We start from the raw sequence: 15288 nt of genomic DNA on the forward strand, positions 1-15288 counted from the left end.
GTAGTACAGTAGTAGTGGTAATAGTAGTAGTAGTAGAAGTACAGTAGTAGTGGTAGTAGAAGTGCAGTGGTAGTAGATAGTAGTAGTAGTAAAAGTAGTAGTAATAGTAGTACAGTAGTAGTAGTAGAAGTACAGTAGTAGTGGTAGTAGAAGTACAGTAGTAGTAGTAGTAGCAGCAGTGTTTCAGTGTGTGAGTCTGACCTGTAGCCCTGAAGTCCAGTTGTAAATCCCAGGCATGATCTCTGTGTTACAGCTGTAGAACCCTGGAGAGAGAGAGACAGGTAGATGGACGGACATCGTAAAAGAGCAGAGCTGAATAGAATAGAACATTTCTAGTAGATCAGTGTGTGTGTGTGTGTGTGTGTGTGTGTGTGTGTGTGTGTGTGTGTGTGTACGTGTGTGTACGTGTGTGTGTACGTGTTTAACTGTTCTTGTGGGGACCAGAAGTCCCTACAAGAATAGTAAACAAAGTAAAAATTGACCAATTGTGTGTGTGTGTGTGTGTGTGTGTGTGTGTGTGTGTGTGTGTGTGTGTGTGTGTGTGTGTGTGTGTGTGTGTGTGTGTGTGTGTACCTGCAGGCATGGGGGCATCAGTGAGTAGGGATTGGATGTCCTCTACTGCATCAGTGTCATCAATCTAAAGACATGAGAAGAAAAGCATTAACACACAGATTTGATGTGATTTATTAGGATCTCCATTAGCCGACGCCAACGGTACAGCTAGTCTTACTGGGGTACAACACATAAGCAAAAATACATTATGACAAAAGACTTTACAATTTCCATACATTTAAAAACATTAACATGTGTGTGCATCTATCAGTTACACATACAGTGGGGCAAAAAAGTATTTAGTAAGCCACCAATTGTGCAAGTTCTCCCACTTAAAAAGATGAGAGAGGCCTGTAATTTTCATCATAGGTACACTTCAACTATGACAGACAAAATGAGAAGAAAAAAATCCAGAAAATCACATTGTAGGATTTTTAATGAATTTATTTGCAAATTATGGTGGAAAATAAGTATTTGGTCAATAACAAAAGTTTCTCAATACTTTGTTATATACCCTTTGTTGGCAATGACAGAGGTCAAATGTTTTCTGTAAGTCTTCACAAGGTTTTCACACACTGTTGCTGGTATTTTGGCCCATTCCTCCATGCAGATCTCCTCTAGAGCAGTGATGTTTTGGGGCTGTTGCTGGGCAACACGGACTTTCAACTCCCTCCAAAGATTTTCTATGGGGTTGAGATCTGGAGACTGGCTAGGCCACTCCAGGACCTTGAAATGCTTCTTACGAAGGCACTCCTTCGTTGCCCGGGCGGTGTGTTTGGGATCATTGTCATGCTGAAAGACCTAGCCACGTTTCATCTTCAATGCCCTTGCTGATGGAAGGAGGTTTTCACTCGAAATCTCACGATACATGGCCCCATTCATTCTTTCCTTTACACGGATCAGTCGTCCTGGTCCCTTTGCAGAAAAACAGCCCCAAATCATGATGTTTCCACCCCCATGCTTCACAGTAGGTATGGTGTTCTTTGGATGCAACTCAGCATTCTTTGTCCTCCAAACACGACGAGTTGAGTTTTTACCAAAAAGTTATATTTTGGTTTCTTTTGACCATATGACATTCTCCCAATCTTCTTCTGGATCATCCAAATGCTCTCTAGCAAACTTCAGACGGGCCTGGACATGTACTGGCTTAAGCAGGGGGACACGTCTGGCACTGCAGGATTTGAGTCCCTGGCGGCGTAGTGTGTTACTGATGGTAGGCTTTGTTACTTTGGTCCCAGCTCTCTGCAGGTCATTCACTAGGTCCCCCCGTGTGGTTCTGGGATTTTTGCTCACCGTTCTTGTGATCATTTTGACCCCACGGGGTGAGATCTTGCGTGGAGCCCCAGATCGAGGGAGATTATCAGGGGTCTTGTATGTCTTCCATTTCCTAATAATTGCTCCCACAGTTGATTTCTTCAAACCAAGCTGCTTACCTATTGCAGATTCAGTCTTACCAGGCTGGTGTAGGTCTACAATTTTGTTTCTGGTGTCCATTGACAGCTCTTTGATCTTGGCCATAGTGGAGTTTGGAGTGTGACTGTTTGAGGTTGTGGACAGGTGTCTTTTATACTGATAACAAGTTCAAACAGGTGCCATTAATACAGGTAACGAGTGGAGGACAGAGGAGCCTCTTAAAGAAGAAGCTACAGGTCTGTGAGAGACAGAAATCTTGCTTGTTTGAGGGTGACCAAATACTTATTTTCCACCATAATTTGCAAATAAATTCATTAAAAATCCTACAATGTGATTTTCTGGATTTTTTTCCCTCATTTTGTCTGTCATAGTTGAGGTGTACCTATGATGAAAATTACAGGCCTCTCTCATCTTTTTAAGTGGGAGAACTTGCACAATTGGTGGCTGACTAAATACTTTTTTGCCCCACTGTACTTGTCAGTACATACACACAACAAGTAGGTCACATGGGGGAGAGGTGTTGTGCCGTGAGGTGTTGCTTGGTTTTTTGAGATCCTATACAGATCATATAGTAAGCCCACACACTACAATTACACATCCAACATAACACACACTCCTACAGTACACACACCCTACAGTACAGTACACACAGCCAACCGTACCTCCAGTACGAAGGCGTCCTTCTTGCCGTGGGACAGGTCTAGTTCTGACAGCTCATCTGAACTCTCAGAGGTAGACCTGAACAGTCTGGACCGCTGTCTGTCAGGGATAGGAGACCCCACCACCTCCTCTATACAATCCTATAACAACAATAACAACAACTCAACAATATGTGTGTTTGTGTGTGTGTCTGACCATCCCTGTCCGGGTTATGAGCCGCTGAGTTAGTCACCATAGAAACACCATCAGTCCAAACCTCACACTAGGTAGAAGTAGGTCATTCCTTATCACACCCAATTCTACCCACACCCAATATTGTGCAATCATCAGAGTACGTTTCTATATTAGTGATACTCACACACACACATTTTAATGTACTCGCATAGAGCTGTGATTCTAGACTGTACTTAGACAGAGCTGTAATTCTAGACTATGATAGTCTAGAATCACAGCTCTATGATAAAGCTGTGAATCTAGACTATCCTAGAGCTGTGAATCTAGACTATCCTAGAGCTGTGAATCTACACGATCATAAAGCTGTGAATCTAGACTGTACTTAGACAGAGCTGTGATTTTAGAGTATACACATTTACTGTCAAGCTGTGATACTCATAGAGCTGTAATTGTAGGACTACTCATATATTGTGATTCTAGAGTGGGTGTACTGAGATAGAGCTGTGATTTTAGAGGGTGAGGTACTCATATAAAGCTGTGATTAATAGAGAGGCTAATGTGTCATGCATCACTCTAATTGGGCATGCTAGTACTGTATTCAGGCCGGTGAACGCCTCAGGGTCCAACGTAAATAACTTCTTAATAACCAGAGAAAGACACAGACTGGAATTAACTATGATGTTCCACACAGACTTGTGTGTGTGTTTGTCTCTCTCTCACCGGGGGGTGTATGTTGTAGAGCTCCTTGTTCATGGCGATGGTGTCATTGATGCGTTTCTGCATGGTTGAAATGTGTTGGTCGTAGCTCAGGTCACTGGGGGTCTTACCAGCTATCTGGATACCACCTGGAGCTGGCAGAGCTGACAGGTACACACCCGTTGCAGACTGGACACACACACACACGTCAGAGAGTTAGAGACAGACATATACACACACACACACGTCAGAGAAAGAGACAGACAGACACACACACACACACTTGCCAGATACACACCTTGTAGCAGACATAAGGAGAGGGTCACACAGACGCACACAGACACACACACTCAAACACGGGACTTACAGCTAGTCCTAGGAGCATGTTTTCTCCCACACTGATCTGAATGCGGAGCCCAAACAGAGCGTTCATGCAGCGCAGCTTCAGTTTGTTCATCAGCTGGGTGTGGAGCTCATACTCCATGAAGGGGAGGAGGTTAGAGATGGCTGTGGCATTCACCTCGCCTTGGGCCTTCTTCTTGATACGACACAACCTGCAATATAACACAACATTACACACACACCTCCCTGGGCCACCTTCTTCATAGGAAACAGTTTAGAGGAACAACACAAAGACAGGATATATGGTTGTAGTGGTAGTGTGTGCGTTACCTGGCCTGTATGAGGCAGCCCTTCCCAGTAACAGCAGCCTCAGCAGGTAGGTCTATGGTAGTAAAGAGCACGTCAGGGACCTTCTGTCTCCTACAGTGGTAGCAGTATGTGAGCTGAGCTGGGAACGGCATGTTGAACTCATCATATGGGATGTGACAAAATCCGCAGCTAGGAGGTGACGCATCATCAAACCTGGAATACACACACACTGCTCAGAAAGTATGCTAAAAAGCTATGAAATTCATTCATTCATTAACATTTTACATTAAGTCATTTAGCTGATGCTCTTATCCAGAGCGACAGGAGCAATTAGGGTTAAGTGCCTTGCTCAAGGACACATCGGCAGTATTTCCACTTAGTAAGCTCAGTGAACCGGCGACCTTTCGGTTACTGGCCCAACGCTCTTAACTGCTAGGCTACCTGCTGCCTCATTACACCACTGTCCATTTAGAAGCAACCCATGACTAGGTTAATTAGTCCAAAACCCTCCCGGCCACTCAAGTTCTCTCACCCCTACACTAACACACATCCAACACAGTGTGTGTGTGTATATGTGTGTGTTCCTACCCCAGCCAAGCTGAGCTAACTTCCCCCTCTGCCCTCTCCGACCCAACCGTGCCGAGGGGTGGTTGTCGTGACAACCTGTGGTCGCTGCCGCCGGCGTCCAAACAGCCCTCGCGCATGAACCTGGGATTCAACATGGCCGCCGTGCCCGACGCAGACAAGATACACACCTCCTCACTGTGGGCAGAGGGGGGAGGGGAGAAGAGGGTGATAAAAGGATGTTAAAATTAGTATACAATTAGATCACTTTCTTTGCCCATCAAACAGACTTTGAAATAGAGCTTTGGTCTAAGTATGGTGTGTGTAATGTACCAGATGGTGGTACTCTCGCTGTATCCCACCACAGCGTGGCAACCCAGGGCTTTGGCATGAGACTTGATCTCCTGACGAATCTCCTCCCACCACGCGTCCCTCGTCTCTGGCTCGTCTGCAACACACACACACCGTCATACACAGATACACACAGTCACACATACATAGCGACACACACACACACACAGACACACTGGCTGGCTACCTGACTGACTGTCTACCAGAATCTAGCGACTGTCAGAAATTAGCTGACCATCAGAAACTAGCAGCTATTAGAAACTAGCACCTATTAGAAACTGGCAACTTTCAGAAATGTACTGACTATCGCAAAAAAACTTTTAGAAGAAACTATCAGAAATTAGTGACGGAAACTAGCTACTATCGGAAACGACTATTAGAAACTAGCGACTATCAGCAAATAGATCTGTCTGTCTGACCAACAGAGAATCAACTGACACATTTAGCTGATTGGGCTAAAAGGTGCATCATAGCAAGCAGATACCACTTAGCCAACTGTCAGTTTGTAACACAGTGAACATGATGTTGACGACAAATATGAAGACAATGAAGGTGTTTAGTAAGTGTCTGGGCTGTTCTCATCTCCTATAGCATTATCTCCAGGCCAGCCAATCACAGGAAGACAGGGATCTAGTGGGGTGGCGTCCCAAGTCCCCTACATCTCCTTACCTTCATGCCCATAACGGGAGGGGTTCAGTAGGGCACACCAAAGCTAAACATTTTGAAAATGGAAAACAAATAAGAATATTCTTATTGGACAAGTTCAGGGAGTGCCTTCCTGTTTCAAAACGTTACCTCCAGGTTCTGTGCCCCCTGAACACAACCCTGGCTTCACATAAGGCCAGGAAAGGAGGAGAGGAGACCATCTCAGAGCATTCATCATATTTAAATGAGGGACACCTGGTGGAGGCTGAACCATGGTCCTTAATAATGACCATTGGTCTACGCCATACCTCCTTGGACAGGCCACATACAGACACACAGAGAGAGAGAGAGAGAGAGAAAATGGGAGGAAGGAAGGGAGAGAGAGAAAATGGGAGGAAGGAAGGGAGAGAGAAAAGAGAAAAACAGAGAACGGGAGGAAGATGGATGGATCAGGCGTAACAGAACGAGAGCAGCGTCCTCTCTAAAAGAAGCAGCATGTCTTATAGGGACGCTCACATCACGTGCACGCTCATGGGCAGAGGAGGGCCATATTCATTCATCACAGAGTCTAAACCACCTCAGCCGTCTTTATCTCACTACACTACTCTCCGTTGCACTCCCTCCCTCCATTCCTGTACCCCCCTCCATTCTCTTGTCTCTTCCCCCCTCCCTGTATGAATACGGCCCAGTGGAAGCCAGGGATGATATGCACATGCCCAGTCTATCTTTGTGTGAACCTGGACAGGTTTGTCCACAATGAAGATGCTTTGCTGGGTTAGGGGAGCATTAGGGATGCATTGCGTTACAGACTGCCGTAGCAGGAGCAGCCTGGTAGGGTGGGCTAGCCAGGCGGGAGGGGGGGGGGGGGGTAGCACATGCTCAGCACACACACACAAAGACAAGAGAGAGATGGCAGCTCAGTGAAAGATTGGCTAGTAACAGAGATTTAGCCTGGAGGTTTAACAAGATGTTTGCACACCCATAGTTGTGTGTGTGTGTGTGTGTGTGTGTGTGTGTGTGTGTGTGTGTGTGTGTGTGTGTGTGTGTGTGTGTGTGTGTGTGTGTGTGTGTGTGTGTGTGTGTGTGTGTGTGTGTGTGTGTGTGTGTGTGTGTGAGCTGCCATGTCTCCAGTGTGTGAAACCAGTAGGAGGAGGGAGGTACCTGCAGCAACACTATTCCAGTCTAGCAGTTTGTAAGAGCGTGTGTTACCCAACGCTGGGCCAGAACAACACACACCATTAGTACAGAAAGAGAGAAAAAGAGAAGATACAAACTACAACACAAGACAACAGCACCACAGTCATTGCAAAGACAGACCACTGAGTCAATACCAGAGCCTAGCAGAGAGAGGGAGAGAAAAGCAGATAGGGTGAGAAGAAGAATGATCCAAGAGAGATGCTGTGGAATTAGAGAAGGGAGAGAGGTATAGCCTAAAGAGGTGAGAACGAGAAGAGGCATGCACTAGCAGATCCACTGCTTTCATAAAGTATTCACACCCCTAGACTTTATCCACATTTTGTTGTGTTACAGCCTGCATTTAAAATGGATTAAATTTAGATTTTTTTGTCACTGGCCAACACACAAAAAATCCTTGAAGGGAAACATGGTTTAGTCTGCTTTCTAACAGACACTGGGAGACATATTCACCTTTCAGCAGGACAATAAACACAAACACAAGGCCGCATCTACACTGGAGTTGCTTACCAAGAAGACAGTGAACGTTCCTGAGTGGGCGAGTTACAGTTCTGACTTAAATCTACTTGAACATCTATGGCCAATGATCAACAACCAATTTAACAAATCTTGAAGAATTATGAAAAATAAAAAAATAGGCAAATGTTGCACAATCCAGGTGTGGAAAGCTCTTAGAGATTTACCCAGAAAGACTCTTTGAGCCAATTAGTTGTGTTGTGACAAGGTAGAGTTGGTATACAGAAGATAGCCCTATTTGGTAAAAGACCAAGTTCATATTATGGCAAGAACAGCTCAAATAAGCAAAGAGAAACGACAGTCCATCATTACTTTAAGACATAAAGGTCAGTCAATACGGAAAATTTCAAGAACTTTTAAAGTTTATTCAAGTGCAGTCACAAAAACCATCCAGCACTATGATGAAACTGTCTCTCATGAGGACCACCACTGGAAAGGAAGACCCAGAGTTACCTCTGCTGCAGAGGACAAGTTCATTAGAGTTACCAGCCTCAGAAATTGCAGCCGAAATAAATGCTTCACAGAGTTCAAGTTACAGACAAAACTCAACATCAACTGTTCAGAGGAGATTTGCTGCAAAGAAACCACTACAAAAGGACACCAATAAGAAGAAGTGACTTGCTTGGGCCAAGAAACACGAGCAATGGACATTAGACAGGTGGAAACTCTCCAAATTTGAGATTTTTGGTTCCAACCGACGTGTCTTTGTGGTGTGGGTGAACGGAGGATCTCCGCATGTGTATTTCCCACCCAAAAGCATGGAGGAGGTGTTATGGTGTGGGAGTGCTTTGCTGGTGACACTGTCTGTGATTTATTTAGAATTCAAGGCACACTTAACCAGCATGGCTACCACAGCATTCTGCAGCGATATGCCATCCCATCTGGTTTGGGCTTAGTGGGACTATCATTTGTTTTTCAACAGGACAATGACCCATCACACCCCAAGGCTATTTGACCAAGAAGGAGAGTGATGGAGTGCTGCATCTGATGACCTGGCCTCCACAATCCCCCAACCTCAACCAAATTGAGATGGATTGTGATGAGTCAGACCTCAGAGTAAAGGAAAAGCAGCAAACAAGTGCTCAGAATATGTGGGAAGTCATTCAAGACTGTTGGAAAAGCATTCCTCATGAAGCTGGTTGAGATAATGCCAAGTGTGTGCAAAGCTGCCATCAAGGCAAAGGGTGGCTACTTTAATGATTCTCAAATATAAAATAGATTTTGATTTGTTTAATACTTTTTTGGTTACTAAATGATTCCATATGTGTTTTTTCATAGTTTTGATGTCTTCGCTATTATTCTACAATGTATAAAATAGTAAAAATAAAGAAAAACCTTTGAATGAGAATGTGTTCTAAAACTTCTGACCGGTAGTTTATGTAAATATGATATTTCTATATTTCATTTTCACGTGACCATGTTGTTTTCACTTTGAATCCATTTTGAATTCAGGCTGTAACACAACAAAATGTGGAATAAATCAAGGAGTACGAATAATTTCTGAAGGCACTGTATCTCTACAGTCTAAAACTTAGGCTAGGCCTAATGTTTTTCTACAGTACGGAGAGTTAAGGTGAAAATACTAGGGCTGTCAGAGTTGAATCAGTTAATTAAAGTAAACTTTTTGTAATTTTTGATCAGTCTTTTTTATCATCTGAGTGTTCAAAATACACTGAAAACATCCCAAATACATAAAATTACACGATTACATTCATAGATTATGTTTTCATGTCTGAAATTGATTAAAATAAGAATGTTCAACTTCTTTCACCCCCGAAAATGTTTAGGGATCTTTTTCCACAACTGTTCATTTCAGGTATACGCACCATCTAGCCTGCTGAATGGTCCTGGACCCTCTCTGGACCTCCACAGCTCTACATCCCAGAAGAGAGCCTGCAATACCTGTCTGATTAACCTTTCTCCTAACCATGTAACATCGAACACTACACCACAACAGACAGACAGAAAGCTGCTGCTCTCTGTGGAAAGGGTGATACTGCGATGACACACTGACAATATTTTACTGGGTGTAAAGTCTGCTTTCAAATCAGAGGAGTCTGACAGACAACTTCACTTCCACTGCACTTCACCTCTCGTTCCAAAGCCACATCTACCGCTCCCACAATACTCAATAGTGTTTTCACGATGCCAGAATTTTTACTTTGATACCAATACCAGGTTTAGTATCACAATGTTTGATACCATCATTACACTCAATACCACTGCAAAAAAAGAAGGCATATTAGCCAAAGTCACAAAATGAACAACTCAGCTACTGCTCTGGGCAACTTTTGAGTTCAATATCATTACATTGAAAACATTTTGCATCAGCATTTTTCAAAGACAGCCATGTATGCATTAACTTAGACTTTTTTTTACTAACCTAACTACATTATTTATTTTAACTATAACTCAAAACTGGGTAAATCAAGACGTAGCCTAGGCCTATCCACAATACAAGTGTGTGCATGCATTGAGTTATTGAGCTTGGCTGAACGCGATATACAACATCCGTGATTAGCATTTAGCCACGCTAGCAAGGTGTTGGAAAATGGTTTTTCATAAGTATGCATATTTTCCCATTTTTTTCCCTGCCTTCTCATCATTAAATCAAGTTAAGGAGGATATTGAAGCCTATGCAGCCTTAATGGAAAATGTTTAAGGTTTGAAATGAGAGATTAGAGTTTAATAGTCACATGTACAGGGTTGCAGATGTAATTACTGGGTTTGGTGTAAATCTTGAGCTCCAACAATGAAGGACAAAATTAAGTAAACCAAAAATAATAATATATACATATTAACAACTGTGGCAACGATAAATTTCCATTGGGGTGGGGACAGGGTAAATGTCCATAGGGGGAGCAGTGGGCTGACTAGTGGTGGCTATTCAGCATGATAAATGTCCATTGGGGTGGGGGCAAGGTAAAAATGTCAGTTGAGGTGGGGGCGAGAATCAAACCGGTCCACCAGGGATATGAATGTATTGCCGGCTGCATACAATGTGTTTGGACGGTAAGATGAAACGACTCAATATCGCCATCTGCCGGACTTTAGGCTACCTACAAAGCTGGAAGCTACCGGTATCTTCTTCCATTGTAAAGTGTTCTAGCCTGTATGGACATTGTTTTGTGAACAGTAGTTAAAAGTTTCAACATTTCTACATGCTGTGTCGCATTAAGTGTGTTTGCTTATGTGTAGCATGAATGGGGAGCTAACATAATGTAGCCGGTGCGAACTAAAATAAAAAGAGTCGACTGAGCTGATAGACAGGCTTGATCGATGAGACACAATTAACAGAAGTACCAAAAATAATTCTAGTATCAAACCGTTTTTCATGATCTAGTATCAGAAAAGTACAGAGATTTCGGTATACTGTGTAACACTAGTACTCAGACAAACAAGGCCCTAAAAAGCTCTTGCACCATCCTCTGGAGAGCCCTGCAGTTGTGGACGGTGCAATTGCCGTACCCTTCAACGATACGGTTTAAGAAGTCCCACGGTCTGTGTGAAGGGACCACTTCAGGTAGTCAGTGATGTGCACGCTTTTAACCCTCTCCACTGTAGCCCCGTCGATGTGGGGGTGCGCACTCTCTGCTGTCTCCTGTAGTCCACGATCAGCTCCTTCGTTTTGTTGACGTTGAAGAACTTATTTTTTTCAGTGTGTGTGTGTTTGTGATTAAGGCTGTTGCGGTTGCTGTATTACCGCTACACCGGAGGTCACGAGTCAGGAAGGCAGTCAAATTCCACGTGACCGTTTAGTCACGGTAATAAGGCTTCTACTATCTCTGATGCTGCTGATGGTCATTAGTAGCCTACCAAACATTCTAACTGCCTGGTACTCAGCACTATTGTCCCTCTAATCACTCTGACATCAATGTAAATGTAATAAAACACTTCATGAGAGCCCATGAACTCATGTTGCGCAACCTTTCAATAGGCTATGCAATTGCGCAAGAAAACAGAGTGATGGCCTCTAGTAAAAAGAGGAGGATCAGCTTTCTATAGGCTAGGCCTACAATATTTATTTCTCAACTTTCTTAATATTAAGGACATTACTTATATTTACAACAGGAGTATAGCCTACCTGGCTGGCATGAAAATAAAACACGGCAAAAAGTGTCCTCCATTCGCTATTTAAGTGCATAGATGAAATGTACACCTTCAGGATGTGTAAGGGCTATTTGACCAAGGAGAGTGATGGAATGCTGCATCATATGACCTGGCCTCCACAATCATCCAACCTCAACCCAATTGAGATGGTTTGTAGTGAGTTGGACCGCAGAGCGCATTATGCAGCAGATAGGAGTTTAAAAATCTGTCTACGATGTTATGGATGTGTCTGTTCCTCCTGATCAACGTCTCCCGTTTGTCAGGGACATGACAATGTACTTTCACAGCACCATCGATCAGTATGGTGTGTCTGCTCCGTCCGCTGTCGAGTGAGACTGAGCCTTCCGTTTCACCCCAAAAACGGGTGTTGAGCGCTAAACACATTTGTACAGATGTTGGTTAACGTGTTTACTTTAATTGCTTTTTTTCTCTTCTTACTTCGCATCTTGGTGTGGTGGGTAATTTACATGTTTTTTCTTTCGCTCATTCACATGTTAAGGTGGTGGGTAATTTACTGGTGTTTACTTCGTTTTTTCTCCCCTTTCATCACACATTGAGAGAGCAGTCTTCTTAAATGTACATTTTGTTTGACAATGCTCTTCTTTTTGGCACCCTGTGTTTTACATTGCACTATATTCCTCTTGTGATCGTAAATAAATATCTAAAAGGTCTGCAAATGTCTTTGTCTGGTTATTTGTACTTGTGGCAGAAAATATTACTGTTTTGAGTCAGTCACTCAGTAAACTTGCACTGCTTTGTACATGAGCAATGTTGATGAAGTTAATGTCTTGGGGATCTGTCCTTATTGTCTACAGCTGACAACTCATTCTCACCCATGTACCAAAGCAGGAAGGTCTCCATTGAAAGGTCACTACATATGACCATGTACAACCTTGTGTTATACTGATAAGGTAAATGTCGAGGGTCTAGCCATATTGTCTACAGCTGGACAGCCATTCTCACCCATGTACCATAGCAGGAAAGTCCTGATTGAAAGGCCACTACACATAACACAAGGTTAGGTAAATGTCTTAAGGGTCTAGCCTCCAAAAGATATACAACTAAATAAAATAACACAAGGATGAAGTGACTGTCATTATAGTTCTCTTTATTGTGATTTGTAAAGTGTGAATAAGAAAAACAGCATAATCCAAAACAGAAAAACCAAGTGTGTAGCTCACAACATGAAATATTAAGTCATCAACCAGAGAAAAATAACATACAGTACATTCGGAAAGAATTCAAAATTTTCCACTTTGTGACGTTCCAGCCTTATTCTAAAATGTATTAAATACTTTTTTCCCCCTCATCAATCTACACACAATACCCTGTAATGACAAAGCCAAAACAGGTTTAGACATTTTTGCAAATGTATTAAAAATAAAAACCCGAAATACCTTATTTACATAAGTATTCAATCCCTTTGCTATGAAACTCGAAATATATCACAGGTACATCCTGTTTCCATTGATCATCATTGAAGGTCCCCGAGAACACAATGGCCTCCAATATTCTTAAATGGAAGAAATTTGGAACCACCAAGACTCGTCCTAGAGCTGGCCGCGCAGCCAAACTGAGTAATTGGGAGAGAAGGGCCTTGGTCAGGGAGGTTACCAAGAACCCAATGGTCACTCTGACAGAGCTCTAGAGTTCCTCTGTGGAGATGGGAGAACCTTCCAGAAGGACAACCATCTCTGCAGCACTCCACCAAACAGGCCTTTAAGGTAGAGTGGCCAGACGGATGCCACTCCACAGTAAAAGGCACATGACAGCTGGCTTGGAGTTTGCCAAAAGGCACCTAAAGGACTCTCATACCATGAGAAACAAGATTCTCTGGTCTGATGAAACCAAGATTGAACTATTTGGCCTGAATGCCAAGCATCACATCTGGAGGAAACCTGGCACCATCCCTATGGTGAAGCATGGTGGTGGCAGCCTCATGCTGTTGGGAAGTTTTCAGCGGCAGGGACAGGGAGACTAGTCAGGATCAAGGCAAAGATGAACGGAGCACGGTACAGAGAGATCCTTGATGAAAACCTGCTCCAGAGCGCTCAGGACCTCAGACTGGGCCAAAGGTTCACCTTCCAATAGGACAACAACCCTAAGTACACAGCCAAGACAACACAGATGTGGCTTCGGGACAAGTCTCTGAATGTCCTTGAGTGGCCCAGCCAGAGCCCGGACTTGAAACCGATCTAACATCTCTGGAGACACCTGAAAATAGCTGTGCAGCGACGATTCCCATCCAACCTGACAGAGCTTGAGAGGATCTGCACAGAAGAATAGGAGAAGCGCCCCAAATACAGGTGTGCCAAGCTTATAGCATCATACCCAAGAAGACTCGAGAAGACTAGAGGGAGTCTGACCGCAATTTATTTGATTGTGCCGACTGGCTCAGACTTGCAGTGCTGTGTTAAAAGAAATACAGAGAGTAACAGACTAGCACATAGTGTTGCTGAAGCTGCAACATAATTACAGCCATTTCTTTCAGAAAAGTTCATTTTTCTGACCAAATTTCTAATTTGTTTAGAAAAACCCCCATTCCCTCAACCCTTGCTCTCTTTATGTGACACATGTATGCTTCGCATGCACTTGACCAATAGGGCCTGACCTATAGCATATCATATTCACAAAAATAAATTGGTTATAACAAACTTATATTATAACACATGGTTATAACACCATAACACATGACAGCAAAATGGATGTGATAAACTCTAAACGGGGGAATGTTTACTGGTTGCGCAGGAGGTAAAGGGGAAGTCAGATGTGTGGAATAAATTTGACTAATTACGGAAAATATTGGAGATAAAAAAAAAACTATGGATGGAGCAAGCTCTGCGTGCATATTAGGCCTATGTGTGTCAAACAGGCGCTGTTAGATTACAATATCATTTTTCTGACCTTCTGGAACAATGTAAACAACACTAAATACATTATAAGCGTACCAGAGAATCAGTTTTTTTGTAATTCCTTTATTACAGCAAGGACTAAAAATAGTTGCATTCATTCGTGAATGCAATTTCTGAAATGGAACGGTTTAGGCCTATTTATTGTTTACGCTATTTATTCAATGGTTGCTTTGTTATTTTAAAACTAAAACTCTTGATTGCATTTCACATCATGAATGACTCGTATGCTGTGTGATGACATTAACTAATGCATTTTTTATTGATACAGTATCCTATATAAGTATTGAAATAGAGGCCTAAGTTAGTTATGGTATTAAGACTAAACAGAATGCACTCTCAGGCCTACAGCTCGATGGTGGTTATACAAGGCTGCTATACTAAACCTACTAATGAGAACGACATTACTTATATTGATGATCATAATAATAACAATAACAAGGAAATCTAGGGAAAAGGATGGTTATTATTATTAATATATTTTGTTGGACAATTTGAAACAGTGTAAAAGACACTAAATAATTATAAATAATACCAGAGGCTGGTCTAAGGTAAAAAAAATATGTAAAGCCTTTATTACAGCAGAGCAAAGATTAAAAACAGCAGAATATGTGAAATTGTTGCGTGAGTCCTGGTTCTCACTGAATCAGTAGGCTATCAACCAAACACTCAAACAGGCAACAGAAGCAGGATGTCTTATTTCTGTAGATATGGATATATATGGAATCCAAGCACATTTAACAGTTAGGCTATTGATTATACAGCTAATTAAGTTGGGTTTCCTCTCTCCTCACTTTTCATAGACAGTTAAGGTAAGGGCTGTTTTCTCATCTCCTAACTCTGCTGCAGCCTC

At 42.7% G+C, this 15288-nt stretch overlaps 1 protein-coding gene across 13 annotated transcripts in view; it reads right to left on the minus strand.

The window, feature by feature from the left end:
• Positions 1 to 15288, minus strand: part of c2cd5 (C2 calcium dependent domain containing 5) — a 55794-nt gene that overhangs the window by 15270 nt on the left and 25236 nt on the right. For 9 of the 13 annotated variants that reach the window (XM_055933703.1, XM_055933700.1, XM_055933699.1 and 6 more), the window contains 9 exons: positions 6868 to 6921; positions 5044 to 5158; positions 4735 to 4908; positions 4168 to 4359; positions 3863 to 4049; positions 3520 to 3684; positions 2628 to 2765; positions 574 to 637; positions 202 to 263 (listed from right to left, as the gene is read on the minus strand). In XM_055933703.1, the coding sequence (XP_055789678.1) occupies positions 202 to 263; positions 574 to 637; positions 2628 to 2765; positions 3520 to 3684; positions 3863 to 4049; positions 4168 to 4359; positions 4735 to 4908; positions 5044 to 5158; positions 6868 to 6921 (1151 nt within the window). The remainder of the gene's footprint in view (positions 1 to 201; positions 264 to 573; positions 638 to 2627; positions 2766 to 3519; positions 3685 to 3862; positions 4050 to 4167; positions 4360 to 4734; positions 4909 to 5043; positions 5159 to 6867; positions 6922 to 15288) is intronic. The other 4 variants (XM_055933704.1, XM_055933708.1, XM_055933713.1 and 1 more) reach the window with 1 other exon arrangement.

The sequence above is a fragment of the Salvelinus fontinalis genome, chromosome 9 (assembly GCF_029448725.1).
Source record: "Salvelinus fontinalis isolate EN_2023a chromosome 9, ASM2944872v1, whole genome shotgun sequence".
Taxonomy (NCBI): Eukaryota; Metazoa; Chordata; class Actinopteri; order Salmoniformes; family Salmonidae; genus Salvelinus; species Salvelinus fontinalis.